Source organism: Bos grunniens, chromosome 6 (assembly GCF_055505025.1).
Source record: "Bos grunniens cultivar Pamir isolate PY7600 chromosome 6, Bosgru_T2T1.0, whole genome shotgun sequence".
Taxonomy (NCBI): domain Eukaryota; kingdom Metazoa; phylum Chordata; class Mammalia; order Artiodactyla; family Bovidae; genus Bos; species Bos grunniens.
Genome location: NC_141170.1, coordinates 33,875,276 through 33,892,866, shown reverse-complemented (window position 1 = coordinate 33,892,866; position 17,591 = coordinate 33,875,276). Strand labels below are relative to the sequence as shown.

Below are 17,591 nucleotides of genomic sequence, written 5' to 3'. Positions count from 1 at the left end.
TTTTTAATATATTGAAATAGTGACCAACAGTTTACCTTCAGTCTAAAGCTAGGTCCAAGACTCGGCATTTCTAACAAGCCCCTAGGTTCTGCTGATGTTGCTGGTACCAAATCACACAATGAATAGTAAGGTTCTAAAAAAGAGGTAAACATACTCTTCTATATCCTTAGACTTGTTTTTTTTTAATTATTAGATTGAATTATTTGAAAGTGCCATTTATATAGGTTAAAAATGGTCAAATATCAGCAATTTCATATGCTACAACTAAATTAACAAATTACTATAATCAATATTTTAATTTGCCTGATAGAGTCAAATAGTTTGCTAGGTGTCAAAACACATTTGCAGTTGACGGAATTATATGGCATGTGTACTTGATGAAAAATACCAGAGAGTGTTAACAGAAAAGTAAGAAAAATGAACATGAGTTGGCTAATAATATTCTAACAGAAATTATTCATTGTAGGTGATTCTATAACCCACAGTGATGTTCATAGGAGACATACTGCTATTGTTCAAGTTACTGAAGAGATAGAAACATAGTCCCAAAGGCCACCAGACAAACTGCACACACAGTTCTATGTTGCCTGGGTTTTATGCCAAAATGATGTTTTTCCAAGCCTGATCATCTCCATCTTTATCTGCCTGTTTCTACAATAGATTTGTTTGGCTCACTTTGGTTCTCTAGGCATGACAGCTCCTAAATGCTCATGTGCTTCATCTACTCTGTTCTTATGTTACATCTGTAAACAGAAGATAGGGGACAAATATGACAGCAACACATATCATAACAATCCCTATTTATTCAGGTGTATTGTGTGAGCAGTGGAAGTTGTGTGTTCCACATTACTCAGGTGATCATCCCAACAATAGGATATATAGGAACAGGGCACTGGAGAAATATTACCAGGTTTTTATTGTATGTGTATGAGTAAAATTTGTAAGCTTTATAATACATGACTTGGAAAGAGGCAAAGGGGAAGTACTAAGGAAAATTTTCTCTCACTGAAGTAATGAGATCCCTAACATTACTAGGAATTCCTTGTTAAGTCAGACAAGCCTAAATATGCTCCCAGAAAATATCATAGGTATGATTCATTCATTTTCATCATTTAGCGTTCAATAAACATTAATTATCTAACATGTGCTAGGAACTTGCTAAGTTCTAGAAATACAAAAGTGCATAACACATAGTCTTAGACATCCATGGAAATGAATAATGATGTTTGCAGCATAATGAGACTTAGTATATTCAGAACAGAGCTATAGAATTATAAAATTATTTAAGCTATTCTTTTTATATTAAAAACATGTTTCAGAGAAATTATCAAAATGCAGATACTACAAATTCAAAGACCTGCATGTAGGCAAATTCTATCCCCCTTTCAAAAAAATCTTTAAATACTTTTTCTTTAAATTTTCCAGAAATAATCCACCTTGTTTAGGAAATGAAGATTGGATTTGTGTCTGTTAGCACAAGATAACCAATTTACAAATCACCGTCTTTCTTCACAGGAAAGCAACTTCTGCAAATTCCCAATTAAATTACAAACATGTGATTAGCTTTTTTGGTTACAGGGCCTTAAATATCAACGCATTATCTAGTCACTAAGGGAGATATTAAACCAATAGATCAAAATGGAGTCAACTAATTAAAACCTGAGACAGAGTAAGAAGGAAACTTCAGAAGGGTTGTTATGCCCTGGAAAAACAGTTCTGAAGTACCCTGGGGAGTTTTCTAATAACAGAGAAGTGTTCATGGTTCATCTAGCAGGGAGGTACCTGATTACCACAGAGTGAACCTCTTTATAATTAACCTTTTCAGCATATCCTGTCTTCTTTAATCACTTGCAATATATCCCAAGATGATTTTAAAATAACGACAATAGACATTTATTCAACATATACTACTATAAGCATTTTTCCAGCTTACTAGTACAGAATAGAGCCTACCAGTTTATAATCTCTGATTGTATAATTTATTGAACTGTAAGGATTTCAATGAGTTGGAGTTATTTTAAATCAAGATGATTTAAAACCCTATGACCTCAAACCTCTCCAAACATTGGACTCTACCTTTCCTATGGTTTTCCCAAAATTAAGACTTGATTATTGCTTGTCAGTGAATATGAAAACTAGCATGATATTCCCAGCAGGAAGCATTGCTACATCAAAGATAGAAGAATCTTCCTTGGCTTGTGCATATTAAATGAGTAACAAGGCAGGTAAAGATCCTTTTGAACTATCTATGCAAACAAATTATGGTAATGAATGAATAAGCCTGAGACAAATCAAAACAGAAATGTAGATCAGGAAATATTTGAGGTAAATCACATGATGCCAGGGCAACCCATACTTACTATATCTTGCATAATGAATGATGAGTCCAATGCACACTGCCAGGACAATTAAGGAAATAAAGGTGATGAGGCCGACAACCCAGGGCTCCAGACAAGCCCTCTTCCTGGCCCTCACCACAGATGACCTGAGAAAGAAAGCAAAAGGATGGATTATATTATAATGTACACCACATCCACTCCTTAGGTGAAACAGATATTCCTGGGGAATTAATTCAGGACACTCAGAAGGAAGAATACTGTTTTGGTTTAAAACATACCCCAATCCCAGGCTGCTGAAGCCATTCCTGGCTCTGGTTGCCTGACCTTAGGCAGGTAATTTAATTTCTCTGTGCCTCAGTTTCCTTGCTCAAAAAATGAAGATGATAACGATAGCACCAGTCTCAGAGGATTATCATTAAGGATTAAATGAATTACTGTAGGTAAAGTGCCTACAACAGCGCCTAGCATGTAGCAAGTGCAATGTAAGAGTTCGCTACGATTTACTGAGCTGGTCACATGCAAGATACTTTCAGGCACTGTACAAGCTATGAAAATGTTTAAAGCCTATTTCCATCATATAATTTTAAATGGCCTATGATACATGTTAGGGCTTCCCTGATGGCTCAGTGAGTAAAAAATCTGCCTGCAATGCAAAAGACACAGGAGATGCAGGTTCAAGTCCTAGGTCTGGAAGAGCTTCTGCAGAAGGAAATGGCAACCCACTCCAGTATTCTTGCCTGGAAAAGAATTCCTCCCATGGACAGAGGAGCCTGGTGGGCTACAGGCCAAAGGGCTGCAAAGAGTTGAATTCAACTGAGTGACTAAACACACAGACCACCAGGGAACTCCCTAAATCCTAAACTTTGGGGCTTCACAGGTGGCACTAGTGGTAAAGAACCTCCTTGCCAATATAAAAGTAACTCAGTCTCTGGGTCAGGAAGATCCCATAGAGTCAAACACGACTGATGCCACTTAGCATGCACATGATATATGTTATAGATTGAACCATATCAGGTTCCAGGCAAAGCTCCTAATTCTATTCTCGTAATATTTTTCTGAAACAAACTTAGAGGATACACATAACTCTAGAAAAGAACCAGAGTTCTTTTCTACAGAGCCAGAGTGTTTGAACTGATGTTTACCTCTAAACTTCAGCAATGCTTCAGGAAATCCCTCTGCATGCAACTTCCTCAACCTCTCCCATTTGTTCTGCTTTAAAAATATGTTACTGAAAAATGCTGATCAACCTGCTTTTTGTTTGATTAGTAAAGTTACCATTCCCTTGTGTTACAATAGCTTCTAAACAAACTCAAAAGTTAGAGAAAATGAAAAGTCAGAGTGGGCCAAGTTGTTGAATCATGATGCTGTTATTTTCGATTTCTTGGGGTATTTATCATGCTGGTAGAAACAAGGCATGTGTTCTTGTCTCCACATGAGAACTGGGGGAAAGGAGAGGGTTATCCTGGAAGGTGGATTCAGAATAAAGAGAATTCCAAGCCCAACCCTTTCCTTACCAACTTGGACAAGTTATTTAGACCCTGAACTAAGTTCCTCTGTCTGGCAATAAGAGACAGGCCACCCACTGTCTAAAGCACATGGTTGACTGTAGGACCCTGATTGAGATCACGAATGTGAAAACTTCTTGAAAATTGTGAAGAATTTTACAGTAAATAATTGTTGCTTACAGAAACCAAGGGGACTCCATTTCCTGGTGATTCAGGACTTGTTTAGTCACTAAGTCATATCCAACTCGTTCATGACCCCATGGACTGTAGCCCGGCAGGCTCCTCTGTCCATGGGATTTCCCAGGCAAGAATACTGGAACGGGTTGCCATGCCCTCCTCCAGGGGGTCTTCTGGACCCAGGGATTAAACCCACATCTCCACATTAGCAGGTGGATTCTTTACCACTGGGCCACCAGGGAAGCTTGATACAGGACTGCTGCTGCTGCTGCTAAGTCACTTCAGTCATGTCCGACTCTGTGGGACCCCATAGACGGCAGCCCACCAGGCTCCCCTGTCCCTGGGATTCTCCAGGCAAGAACACTGGAGTGGGTTGCCATTTCCTTCTCCAATGCATGAAAGTGAAAAGTGAAAGTGAAGTCGTTCAGTCGTGTCCGACTCTTAGCGACCCCATGGACTGTAGCCTACCAGGCTCCTCTGTCCATGGGATTTTCCAGGCAAGAGTACTGGAGTGGGGTGCCATTGCCTTCAGAAGTGGTATGATCGGTCACTGGCCGATTATAATTTGGTCACTGGCACACCTTCATCCCATCTTGACTCTGTCTCAATGTCCTGTTCAGTGGGAACACTGTCACAGAAGCCAATAGTGTCATCACTACAGACCTCTGCCCCTGCTGAAGTCACTGGGATGTAGTGAAGGCTCCAGGGATCTACTTGATCTCGTCCCTTGGTTCTGTGATTTCCCCATGGGGCTGTAGCCAAGGAAACTTTATCTTCCTCTCCCCAATTTCTTCCATCTCCAGTTTTCCTTTAAGTGGGATTCCAAACACCTGTTCCTAGAATGACGATTACTGAAGTATAAAAAGACTTCTCCACTTGTGCAAATTTCTTATGTGAAGATGTGCCTAAGAAGCTTATAAACTGATACCTGTCCCTCCATCCCTGAATGCTTGCTATTCACTTGTTGCAGAGGAAAGGAGATGTGTACAGCAGACATAAGCAAAATGTTAGAGGGAATGTTCAGAGGGAAAGGCTTCATAACTAATTTCAACAAATGCCAGATGAATATAATTTGTAATTGTAGGAAACAATTGATATAATCATTAAACAAATGTGTAAAATTGTGAAATATAAGACAAGTTATATTGTCTTATATTATACAATAACTCTTCATTGAGATAGAAAATTTTAAAAAGCAGCCACTAACTTTATGAGGTAGTATTTACCTGTATCAGCATACAAAAGACCAATGAACTATTTTAATGAAAAAATGTTACAGAATAATATGCATCGTATGTTTGGCTTTTGTAAATGTTAATAATAAAAATACATGTGTGTGTGCATAAAGAAGTATATTAGAAAAACAGAAAATTTTTTAATAGTAAGAAGTGAAATAACAAAAGTAAGTGAGCAACTTTTAATTTATGTATTTTTTATGATGGATTCTTTTTAAAAGGAAATATCATGGCTTTCAAATTAAATGAGAGAGAAACTAAGGAGGACAGTTATACATGTCTTTTTAAAAAATTTTTAATTAGAGTGTAGTTGCTTTATAATGTTGTGTTAGTTTCTGCTGTACAGCAAAGTGAGTCAGCTATATGTATACATGTATCCCCTCCCTCTTGAACTTCCCTCCCATCCTCCCCACCCAATCCTCTCTGGGTCATCACAGAGCACTGCACTGAGCTTCCTGTGCTGTACAGCAGCTTCCCATTAGCTAACTATTTTACATGTGATAGTGTATATATATCAGTGCTACTCTCTCCATTTGTCCTACCCTTTCCTTCCCCCACCCATGTCTACATGTCCATTCTCTACACCTGCATCTCTATTTATGCCATGCAAACAAATTCAGCTGTACCTTTTTTCTAGATTCCATATATATGCATTAATATACATGTCTTTTCATGGAGTTCCTATCTCTAACTTGTTTGAGATACTACTGTGTCTTCTGTTCCTCTCTCCCACCTCTCAAAACTATTTTAGAGATGCTCTGTCTTTGGTGGCTTTGAGGGAAATAATAGGGATAGCATAGAATAAACCAAGAGAATCCATTAAAAACACTCTGAATAATTAAGAGAGTAAATTTTTGATTCTGACCACCAGCTTATTTATTGTACAGTGTGATACCAGAAGATTCTATTCTCTCCCTTATTTTCTACATATGAAAGACAAGGATAAGAACTATAGTCCCTTCCTAATTTGATAAGCTCTTAGAGAGAAAAATGATAAAATATTTTATTACTTTGAGCTGCCAAGTAGAAAATCATTGTACAAATAGTAAGAATTACTATTATCATTATTTTAATTATTAATAATAATGGCAATGTCCATATTACTGAGATTTTGTCATTGGAAACATCTCTTCCCTTCCCTGTATGGCATTGTTTTTCAAACTGATTAACCCTGTTTCTTAATTACTTTTTGGTTTGCTCTCTCTGCAAGTGATTCGGAGAAGGCAATGGCACCCCACTCCAGTACTCTTGCCTGGAAAATCCCATGGATGGAGGAGCCTGGAAGGCTGCAGTCCATGGGGTCGCACAGAGTCGGACACGACTAAGAGACTTCACTTTCACTCTTCACTTTCATGCATTGGAGAAGGAAATGGTGACCCACTCCAGTATTCTTGCCTGGAGAATCCCAGGGACGGGGGAGCCTGTTGGGCTGCCGTCTATGGGGTCGCACAGAGTCAGACACGACTGAAGTGACTTAGCAGCAGCAGCAGCTCTGCAAGTGGTTCAGTGTTGAATTGCTCCAAATTAGATGTAGTGGAAATGTGCTAAAAAAAAAAAAAATAGAGGAACAAATCTATTTTATGTATCAACAGACACCTGTGTAACTAACCCCTTCCTGCACATAAACCCTTGTCCAATTATGATTGGGGTCTGTTGAAAATTTTCTGAACCTCCTCATGTAAAACTACCTTCAGATAGACTAGATAAATTCTAATAGCTTCAGTGGTATCAAATTTCTTTCTTTCTAAGATTTTTCTTTTCAACTACAACATGTTTAAATAGACAGTGAATGTAACAGGTGAATATAGCAGTTAAAATATGGTTATATATGTGGCAAAAAATATGGTTATACATAGTGGTAAAAAACCAGCCTGCCAATGCAGGAGACTTAAGAGATTCTGGCTTGATCCCTTGGTCAGGAAGAGACACTGGAAGAGGAAATGGCAACCCACTCCAGTGTTCTTGGAGAATCCCAAGGACAGAGGAACCTGGTGGCCTACAGTCCATAGGGTCACACAGAGTTGGACACGACTGAAGAGACTTAGCACAGCATGGCATATTTTTATAAGCCCCAAATTGCCAGAAGGCAAGTCCAGAGTTGCATTATCATGATCACTTCTTAATGTGTCATTTTCTAGAATAGTGTACAAGGAAAAGCAGGAGCATTAATAAAAATGTGAGGGGGAAAAAGGTATTTATACTATCACAGATAAACCTCATGGCAAGCATTGGAGAACCATATGACAAGGCTCACAGTGCTTCAGTAGAAAGTTTACCAAAACAAATGCCAATGTAAAACTACCACCATGGACTGATTAATAATGGATATTGAACTCGCTCTCCAGTCTCCATAAGGGTGGTGGTGGTTTAGTTGCTAAGTTGTATCCGACTCTTGCGACCCCATGGACTGCCAGGCTCCTCTGTCCATGGGATTTTCCAGGCAAGTGGGTTGCCATTTCCTTCTCCAGAGGATCTTCCTGACCCAGGAATCGAACCTGGATCTCCTGCATTGCAGGCAGATTCTTTACCGACTGAGCTATGAGGGAAGACCCTTCTGTAAGGGTGAGCAGTGCTAATATTCTTAGCTGGAATGTTTCATTTGCTCAGTCCAGTTGAGCTGTTTTGAATGAACATGTGCACAACATCTATAAAGCTGGTGATCTCAATACATCATTAACTACTTAAGCTACAGATCAGCAAAGTTTTTGGTGAAGGCCGTGTAGTAACTGCAGGCTTCCCTTGTGGTTCAGCTGGTAAAGAATCCTCCTGCAATGAGGGAGATCTGGGTTCGATTCCTGGGTTGGGAAGATCCCCTGGAGAAGGGAAAGGCTACCCACTCCAGTATTCTGACCTGCAGAATTCCATGGACTGTATAGTCCATGGGGTCACAAAGAGTTGACAGGACTGAGCAACTTTCACTTTCACTTTCATAGTAATTTTAACAGATTTCTGTGAAGGTCCCATAGTAGTAGCAGATTTCTGGATTTCTATTGCAACTAGTCAGCTATGCCATTGTAGTTTAAAGGCAGCTACAGCTAATATAAACAAAAATGAATATGGCTGTGTTCAATAAAACTTTATTTCTGCACACCGAAATTTGAATTTTGTATAATTTTCACTTATAATTTTTTTTTTATTCATTTCAACCATTTAAAAGCTATAATTCTTAGCTCAAGCACTGTACAAAAATAGATGGTGGTACAGGTTTGGCTCTTGGGCCACAGATTACTGATGGTTGTTGTAAGCACCGTCCTACAAGTCAATGTTAATTGTGTTGAGAACTTATAATAATTGCAATTTTTAGTCTCAACTACATGGCAAATCTAATGTAATATGTCTCTAATCCCATTACCACTGACCTTGTTCTGACAAATCTCACTAAAACTCATCCTACAGCTTATTTCCCTAATCTCTAAATCATTGTCTATTACAGTAAACTGTTCTTCTGGAAATGATAGAGCCAATGACTGAAACCACTTGAAATCCAAGTTGGCCTCAGTTGGCCTGGCATTCCCCTTCTTCCTCGTGAGCTTTCTGGCTGTTTGTCTTTGCTCCTGCTGCCTCCTATATAGAGTAACTTAGAGTTTGTATTTTGCTTTCATCATAGATGCCTCTGTATACATAAGATTCAGTTCAGAAAAGTCCCCTCCACTTCAGTAAGTTTTATTCACCCCTAAGTGTCACATCAGAATATACATTTTGAGTTCCCTTGAGGATAATGTCTGAGCCTTACTTATCTCTATTCTCTGACCACTCTGCTGCTCAAGATACATTCACAGAGGGAACTGAATAGAAGTTGATTACTCCAAATTGAACTGATCATTTGTCAGTACCACAGTATGGGTTTCAACCTCCTGTCTTTAACAGCACTCTGGTCTGCCTCAGTCTTACACACAAAACTGGAATACTGCACACAGGAAAAGACAAGTCAGTCATTATGAAGACTATTTACTATTTAAGTAAAACATGATTTTCCTAAAACACTTTAATGTAATAATTAAACTTTTGGTTAATATGTTTATTTTACCTGTTTAAAATATATAATTTTCCAACTGTGATTTTATCTAACTACTGTTAAGTATTATTGCAGCACGGAAAAGTGATAAAATAAGGGGACGTTAATTTCAGGAGACGCATATTATTTGGGATCATCAAATGTCTGTACATAATTACGATATTCAAACAAAAGCATAAGGAAAGATATCATGATGAAGTAACAGCATAGTCCCTTATGATGTTTTCATGCTCATGTTCAGTCACCAAGTGGTGTCCGACTCTTTGTGACCCCATAGCTGCCTCTCTGGCTCAGTGGCAAAGTAAAGAATCCCCCTGCTAATGCAGGAGACGTGGATTCGATCCCTTGGTCAGGAAGATCCCCTGGAAGAGGAAACAACAACCTACTCCAGTACTCTTGCCTGGAAAATCCCACGGACAAAGGAGCCTGGCAGGCTACAGTCCATGGGGTCACGAAGAGTCGAACACAACTGAACACACAACTTATGACATTACCAGTTCCCTCAGTCAGTGCTTCAGTTTTAAAATATCAATTGATAAATACTGATTCAGGTTTTATTTTATATTTAGCTCATTTCTCTATATCATAGAGTGTGCCTGCTTGTTTCATCCACACAAATACTTCAGATACTTTGTGCTTTGTGGAAGGCTTGTATACACAGGCACTGGTGAGATCTTCAATCTTATGAGATTAGAGTCTTACTATAAACTAGAATGACACTATTAAAATATCCAAGGTGGAACCAAAATTTTGAATATATGTTCATGGATCATATGTTTTCATTGCCATGTTTTGTTTTCTTTTAAGAAATACGAATGCATTACTCCTTATAAAGTTACAAACAACATGTTTGTGTTGTGTCCACTGTTATATGAATATACATATAAATTATCTGATAGCATCAGCCAGCCCCTTGGACTGAATTATGTGTGTATTCCCTACAATAATAACTATGAATAGTTCTCAAAGAGAAGTTACAGTCATAGCAAAGTAGTAATCTAATTTCTAGACAGTTGTTTCCATTTTCTTTTTATAGCACCAAGATAAATGGTGGGAAGCTCATTGTTTTTATTATAAATGTTTTAATTTATATTCTATCTTGTTCTAGATTGATTTAAGGTACCCCCATAAAGATATATGGGTTTCTCTGGTGGCTCATATGGTAAAGTATCTGCCTGCAATGCAGGAGACCTGGGCTCAATCCCTAGGTTGGGAAGATCCTCTGGAAAAGGGAATGGCTACCCACTCCAGTAGATATATACTTACATTTATATAATCATTAAAATATATATAGTATTAAATTACATTTATATATTGTTTTATTTAGAGATGCAGGAAGAAAGTAAAACATAAGTGAAAACACAAAATGAGACTAGTACTAAAACTACTTATCATAATTCCCCTTCTGGATACTTCCTCAAGTCAGACCACAAAATTTGAAGCTTTCTAGCAGCCAACTCAAAAACAAAACAAGGAAAACAATAAACCCTGTTCATGTACATTCTTCACAGTACCCATAATATAAAACCTGAACAATTATTTGGCTGCAGTGAAATTCTTTTAGATTCTAATAGAATACTCGGTAATGTCATGAACAATATTCTCTGTAATATTCTTAGCATAGAAACAAAAATTAATTTTATAATAATCTTAATATGTTCCTCAATACTGGAAAATAGCACCAATTATTATTTAGTGAAAACAATTTTATGTGGGGGGGGCAGTGTGAAATTATTTATATCAGGCTCTAAGATAATTTTTTATCTAACAACACTTCACTAATTATTGAAATGGCTCTGTGTGGCATTTTCACATTATAAAGAAGCTAAAAGTTATTAAAATCATAGACATAAAAATACAGTATTACTGAGTGCAGTAGTAAATTTTTAATAAGCATTGTATTACTTAATGCAATAGTAAGTTTTTAGTAAATATTGGAAAAGACAGAAAACCCTACCACTAACTGTTAACTTAGACAAAACCCATAGCTTAATGATTCTTGTATTTAACTGACCATAAAACTCAAGTGATAATATTTTTCATCCTGCCTACATTAAAAGGAATTTGTGATTACACATATGTTATCATCAGACTTTTTTGGACACTTGTTATTATATAAGCATTAATGACAATTCAACAGTAAGGAATGTCTCTGATCTCAACTGTGTTTTCAACCTGCTCTTTGTTAAGTTCCCAGCCAGATATTGTATAGCACAGGAAACTACAAACTGAGATTTAGGTTGGCACTCTGCCTGACCTCTAGAAATTTATAGTCACAGATAGATGGGATACAAAAATTTAAAGATTGTATTAAGTAACTAGATATGGGTCTATATACTTATAAAGTGAGCTATTTTAGTCCTTAATTACAGTAACATATTTGCTTTATTTTCTTTAAACTTTCCAGGTCAACATAGTAAGTCAAAACGACCTGAGTAGGCAATTTTAAAGGCAGCAGTTTCACATAGAAATGTTGAGACATCATTGCAGCCAGCCATAGGGAATTGTATGCACTTGAAAATGTGGAAGAAAAACAAGCATCAACAGGGAGTACATGAGTAATTTTGGCAGGAGTATCAGAAGAAAAAAATGAGAAAACTGACCCAGAGCCATTCTTGAAGCTGCTAATATACGGCACTGACCTTCAGAATTTTTTGTAGCATTAGATGTCCTCCTACCAAATCTTTCCCATGACTTTGTCTAGATGCCTCTTATAACAGTTCACATGATGTAGCAGAAATAACTCTGAACTGAAAGACCAGTGACCTGTGTCTCTGTATTAGAGCTTTTATTTAAGAACTAAGTCCCTTCATGTAAGTTTTTTTCAGATGAGAAATCTGAGAGCACATTCAACATCCCAGAAGTTCCAGCAACTCGTAATTCCCAATTTAAATGGTGTTGGATATGCTCTCATTTTTTCATTTGTAGGAAACATTTGGAATTTAATTGATCTACATACGCTTTAGTTTCCACCAAAGCTAGTGTTCCATGCCTCAAATAACCTAAGAAATGTTCAACATTATTACAATTAAAATTTACAATTTTCTAAGCAATCAACTTTAGCATAATTTTTCACACGTATCATTTTTCTAATGGATGATGCCAGATTATTTGGCATGGTCAAATGACATGGTCAATTGAAATAATCTGAATTTTATATGAGAAAGTCATAAAGTTTCTTGACTACTTACACCTAAGCCAGTTTTAAAAGTCCCAAACTTGTAAAATTGCATTTTGTACAAATCACTGATGGGCCTTAAAATTAGAATGTGCCAGCTGGAACATGTGTTAAGACTCTGTGGTGTCCTCCTCATTGTTTTTTCCCTGGCAAGCATTGTATGCCATATACAAAGAATCCCTTAGAAAATCTAGAAGTTTATGTACATAATAAAACCCATATGAATTAATTTAACAATGAGGAAGAATTGGAAAGTGTATGGATTCTGTTAATGTTTATATTATTCTTACAAAAGTGGGATTTTTGGTTAGTGAATTTCCTGTACCAATTGCTGACCTATAATATAACGGATGTATTGAGTTTTAACTTTTGGATGGAACATGAATTTGTAAAATTAATCATTGGATTATATACTCACCTTAACTTAGTTATAATTTAATGTATTTTCATTGTATAGCAGTGAAATATGCTCAGATTCATATTAACATAGGGTAGAATTAATAGTCCAAATTAACACCATAAAAGTATAAGAAAAGTATTATCCTATCCAAAAGAACTAAATATTTTCAGTCACCAATGTCTGTGGCTTTAATTCACATCTAAATGCTAATGGCTACCAAATCTATATATGCAGATCACTTGTCTAAACTTCATACCCATGTGTCTATCTGCCTACTGTTCACAACAGGACATACCTCTCATCATTCAAATTTAGCATGTCTGTGCTAGAGACTCATGGGTGCCTATTCCAAATATTTTCCTTAGTTGTAGAATCTTTGACTTCTGGTTGGACATATGGCCCCCTGGAAAATAGAAGTGTCCCTTATTCATGAATCTCCATATGGATTTAAGTTCTGACCAGTGGAGTCTCTATCCCAGTGGGTAGAATCCTAATGCGCTAGTTGGAGTTCAGGCAATCACACTGAACCATGATTGGGAGGCTGTATGTTCATGCTCATGGGACAGCACAGCAATGGAAGCCTGGATTCCTAAATACTTGGTGAATCTCCCTATCAGCCATTACTTTCCTAACTCCAGACTTGCCTTACATTAAACTAAAATAAAATGACATTTTATAAAAGACACTTTAAGTTTCCTTTCAGTCATAGCTGAACTGGAACTAATCCATTATGCAAAACAGATTAGTTGCAACCAAGGTAAATTGTGATTTTTTAATGTAATGATCTTTGTGACAAGAGGACATTCAAGAAATATTTTTACTAATTACCTTGCAAGTTTTATATATGAGATACATAAAGTATTTTACTTAGTATTCTCTGGCCACACAATTTTGAGATACGAGTAATAAGTCTGATGCTAATAAAAAAGGAAACCAAGATCCCACTTAGGATTCATTGTAACAAGTTCTATGACTTTATGCAAATAACTTCTATTTTCTTGTTTAGTGGATATAGGTCTGGGCTTTGGGGTCAAACAGCTTGGGTTTAGGCCCAGTTCTGCTTCTCACTTGCTGCAAGCAAGTTACCCTCTCTAGGTCTACATTTCCCCTCCTATAGAGATAATGATAGAACCTAACTGTCTGGTTCTTTCAAGCGTAAATGAAATAACACATATAGTGCAATTGGCATCATGACAAGTAAACAGTACATGGTCAACAAATGTTGGCTTTGTCATTATTCCTCCTTCATAATGAAGAATTAAGTTGCTTTCAAAGCAGGTTGAAAAATCCCTCAATTCCCTCATGTGCCTGAGGGGATAAGGAGATGATAGAGCAGGTAAGACCTCCAAGTCTCAGTCCCACTCCACCCACAGCAACACTGCTCCATACAGCAGGGGTTTGCATGAATCTTGTGTGTAAACAGATAGGGAAACAATGGAAACAGTGAGAGACTTTACTTTCCTGGGCTCCAAAATCACCGCAGATAGCGACTGCAGCCATGAAATTAAAAAGTGCTTGCTCCTTGGAGGAAAAGCTATGACAAACCTAGACAGCATATTAAAAAGCAGAGACATTACTTTGCTGACAAAGGTCCATCTAGTCAAAGCTATGGTTTTTCCAGCAGTCAGGTATGGATGTGAGAGTCGGACCATCGAGAAAGCTAAGCGCTGAAGAATTGATGCTTTTGAACTGTGGTGTTGGAGAAGACCCTTGAGAGTCCCTTGGACTGCAAGGAGATCCAACCAGTCCATTCTAAAGGAGATCAGTTCTGAATATTCATTGGAAGGGCTGATGCTGAAGCTGAAACTCCAAAACTTTGGCCACCTTTGAAAAGCTGGCAAATTGGAAAAGACCCTGATGCTGGAAAAGACTGAAGGCAGGAGGAGAAGGGGATGACAGAAGATGAGATGATTGGACGGCATTACAAACTCAATAGATATTATTTGAGCAAGCTCTGGGAGTTGGTGATAGACAAGGAAGCCTGGCATGGACATGACTGAGCAACTGAACTGAACTGACCTGTGTGTAAAAAGGATTCAACTGGTAAAGAAAATGTGTAAAAGTACTCATCTTTGGAGCTGTCTAACTCTAAAAATCTGTAAATCAAGCCAATGATCAGCCATGAAGTATACAGTTTAGTGCAAAGCTTTAGAACTCTGCTTAAGAAGCCCAAATCTAGCTTTGCTGTTGGATCCAGTAATATATATCCAAGTGCTTAATAATGACTTGAATGTATTTTAAGGTTTGAAAGATTGCTTTGAAATATTTTATATGTATTATTTATTATCTTTGCTATTTTCTGGACTAGGGAAGTTAAGACACTAAGGTTAAGCTAATTATTTAAAGAGCAAGGAAAGTTATCTCTGCTTAACCAAGAGAGTGGGATTCCCTGGTAGCTCAGATGGTAGAGAATCCACCCGCAGTGCAGGTTCGATCCCTGGGTTGAGTTTGATCCCTGGGTTGGGAAGATCCCTTGGAGGAGGGCATGGCAACCCAATCCAGTATTCTTGCCTGGAAAATCTCATGGACAGAGGAGCCTGGCGGGCTACAGTCCATGAGTGACTGAGCACATAGTACAACCAAGAAAGCACTTGAGATTCTAGGGATCATGATGTGGTGGTGGCAGCAGGGAGTATTAGAGAGTTCAGGCCCAGAGTTAGAGGTGTATGTTCAAACTCCAGTTCTACCAATCACTTAGAGATTTGGAAGTCTCAGTCTTCCTAATCTTTGGTTTTCCTATCTGTAAAATCATGATCATATTAAAATTGTCTGCCTCACAGTTGTTGATAGGTGTCAAATAAGATTATATGTTGAAGTTTTGTGTAAAGAACATATGTGCATATATAATATATCCATATATATGTATATACATATATATCCTACTATATATACATATATATATCTTCTGAATTTTACTATGATCTGATAAGCTTTTAATGTGCAATAATCAATTTTTTAAAGTCCATACATTTCTATACAAATTCAAATGGCAGTAATAACAACAGCAACAATAATATCTCCTGGGTCAGGTAGACACCTGTGTTAGTTTAACTCTGCTACTTGGTAACACTGGACTCAGTACACAGGTGAACTGGGAGGACAGATTCCATCTTTAGTATTGACTGACTCACTCATTCATGTGATCACATGTGAATTACCTAATCTTTGACTGTTCAGTTCAGTTCAGTTCAGTCGCTCAGTCATGTCCGACTCTTTGCAACCCCGTGAATCGCAGCACGCCAGGCCTCCCTGTCCATCACCAACCCCCGGAGTTCACTCAGACTCACGTCCATTGAGTCAGTGATGCCATCCAGCCGTTTCATCCTCTGTCGTCCCCTTCTCCTCCTGCCCCCAATCCCTCCCAGCATCAGACTCTTTTCCAATGAGTCAATTCTTTGCATGAGGTGGCCTATGGTATCCCTTAATTTATAGAACAGAGAGAGAAATGCTTCCTGTCTACTAGCCTCAGAGGTCTACTTAGAAGACTATCCATTGAATGATAACATTGTTCCTTGAAAATATAACCTTTATATCTTTTGACACATGAGACAGTTAAATCAGCATAGCAGCATAGCAGTACTGAGGTAGATAGAGGATGGTATAGCATTGTGATTAAGAACCTATGTTTGCAATCAGATAGACCGAGGTTAGGGTTCCCCTGTGGCTCAGATGGTAAAGAATCAGCCTGCAATACGGGATACTCAGGTTCGATCCCTGGGTTGGGAAGTTCCCCTGGACAAGGGAATGGCAACCCACTCTGGTATTCTAACCTGGAGATTCTCATGGACAGATGAGTATGGCAGGCTACAGTCCATGGGGTTGCACAGAGTTGGACATGACTGAGTGACTAACAGACACGCACATACACACAGACCTGGGTTAGTTACCAGTTCTTCCATTTATCACCTCTGGGCAAATATTGTTACTTGACTAAGTCTCAGTTTCCTCATCTAGAAACTAGGTATAATAATATAACCATTGTTTTTTTTAATAAAGATTAAATGCACATGATATTTTAGAACAGTAGGTAGCACACTGCACATGTGAAACAAATGATGGCAATTATTACTTTGTTGTGCACTGACTTATAGCTCAACTTTAAAGAGTGCTAAATCCTTCTGTATCTGCTTCTGCAGCTTCAAAAAAGATATCATCTGACATCTTCAGATGAAAGATTGCAAGATACAATTTAATGGTGACTATATAATACTTTGGAATCCACAAATATATTTTGGAATCCAAAATATCTGATTGCAAACTCCAGTCTGTCTGATGGCAAACATAGCTTCTTAATCACAATGCTATACCATCCCCACAATGCCTCCTCTATCTACCTCAGTAGTGCTACTGCTATGCTGATTTAACTGTCTCATGTGTCAAAAGATATAAAAGTTATATTTTCAAGGAACAATGTTATCATTCAATGGATAGTCTTCTAAGTAGACCTCTGAGGCTGGTAGACAGGAAGCATATATCTCTATTTTGTTGTTGGCAAATAACATAAGCTTATTTCTATTATCTTGGAGTTATTATTCTAAAAATCTCAGAAATTGCTCAATCATGCAGGCCATGTATGTACATAGGAGAAGGCTGGGCTTGCAGGTTCTGGCACGACGTGGTACCTCTGCAGCCCACTTTTCTTTCTCAACCTCTTAAAATTTTCCTATTCTCTAACCCACTCATTTCAAAACTTTCAAATTATGCTTGAAACAGTGAGACCATTCTTCAAAATTCTCATCCAC

At 37.8% G+C, this 17,591-nt stretch overlaps 1 protein-coding gene across 1 annotated transcript in view; it reads right to left on the bottom strand.

Moving 5' to 3' along the window:
* The window catches only part of LOC147370571 (transmembrane protease serine 11E-like), a 57,309-nt gene that overhangs the window by 34,925 nt on the left and 4,793 nt on the right, over window positions 1–17,591 (bottom strand). Inside the window, exon 2 of the mRNA XM_086405557.1 lies at window positions 2,361–2,485. Within this exon, the coding sequence (XP_086261683.1) occupies window positions 2,361–2,485 (125 nt within the window). The remainder of the gene's footprint in view (window positions 1–2,360; window positions 2,486–17,591) is intronic.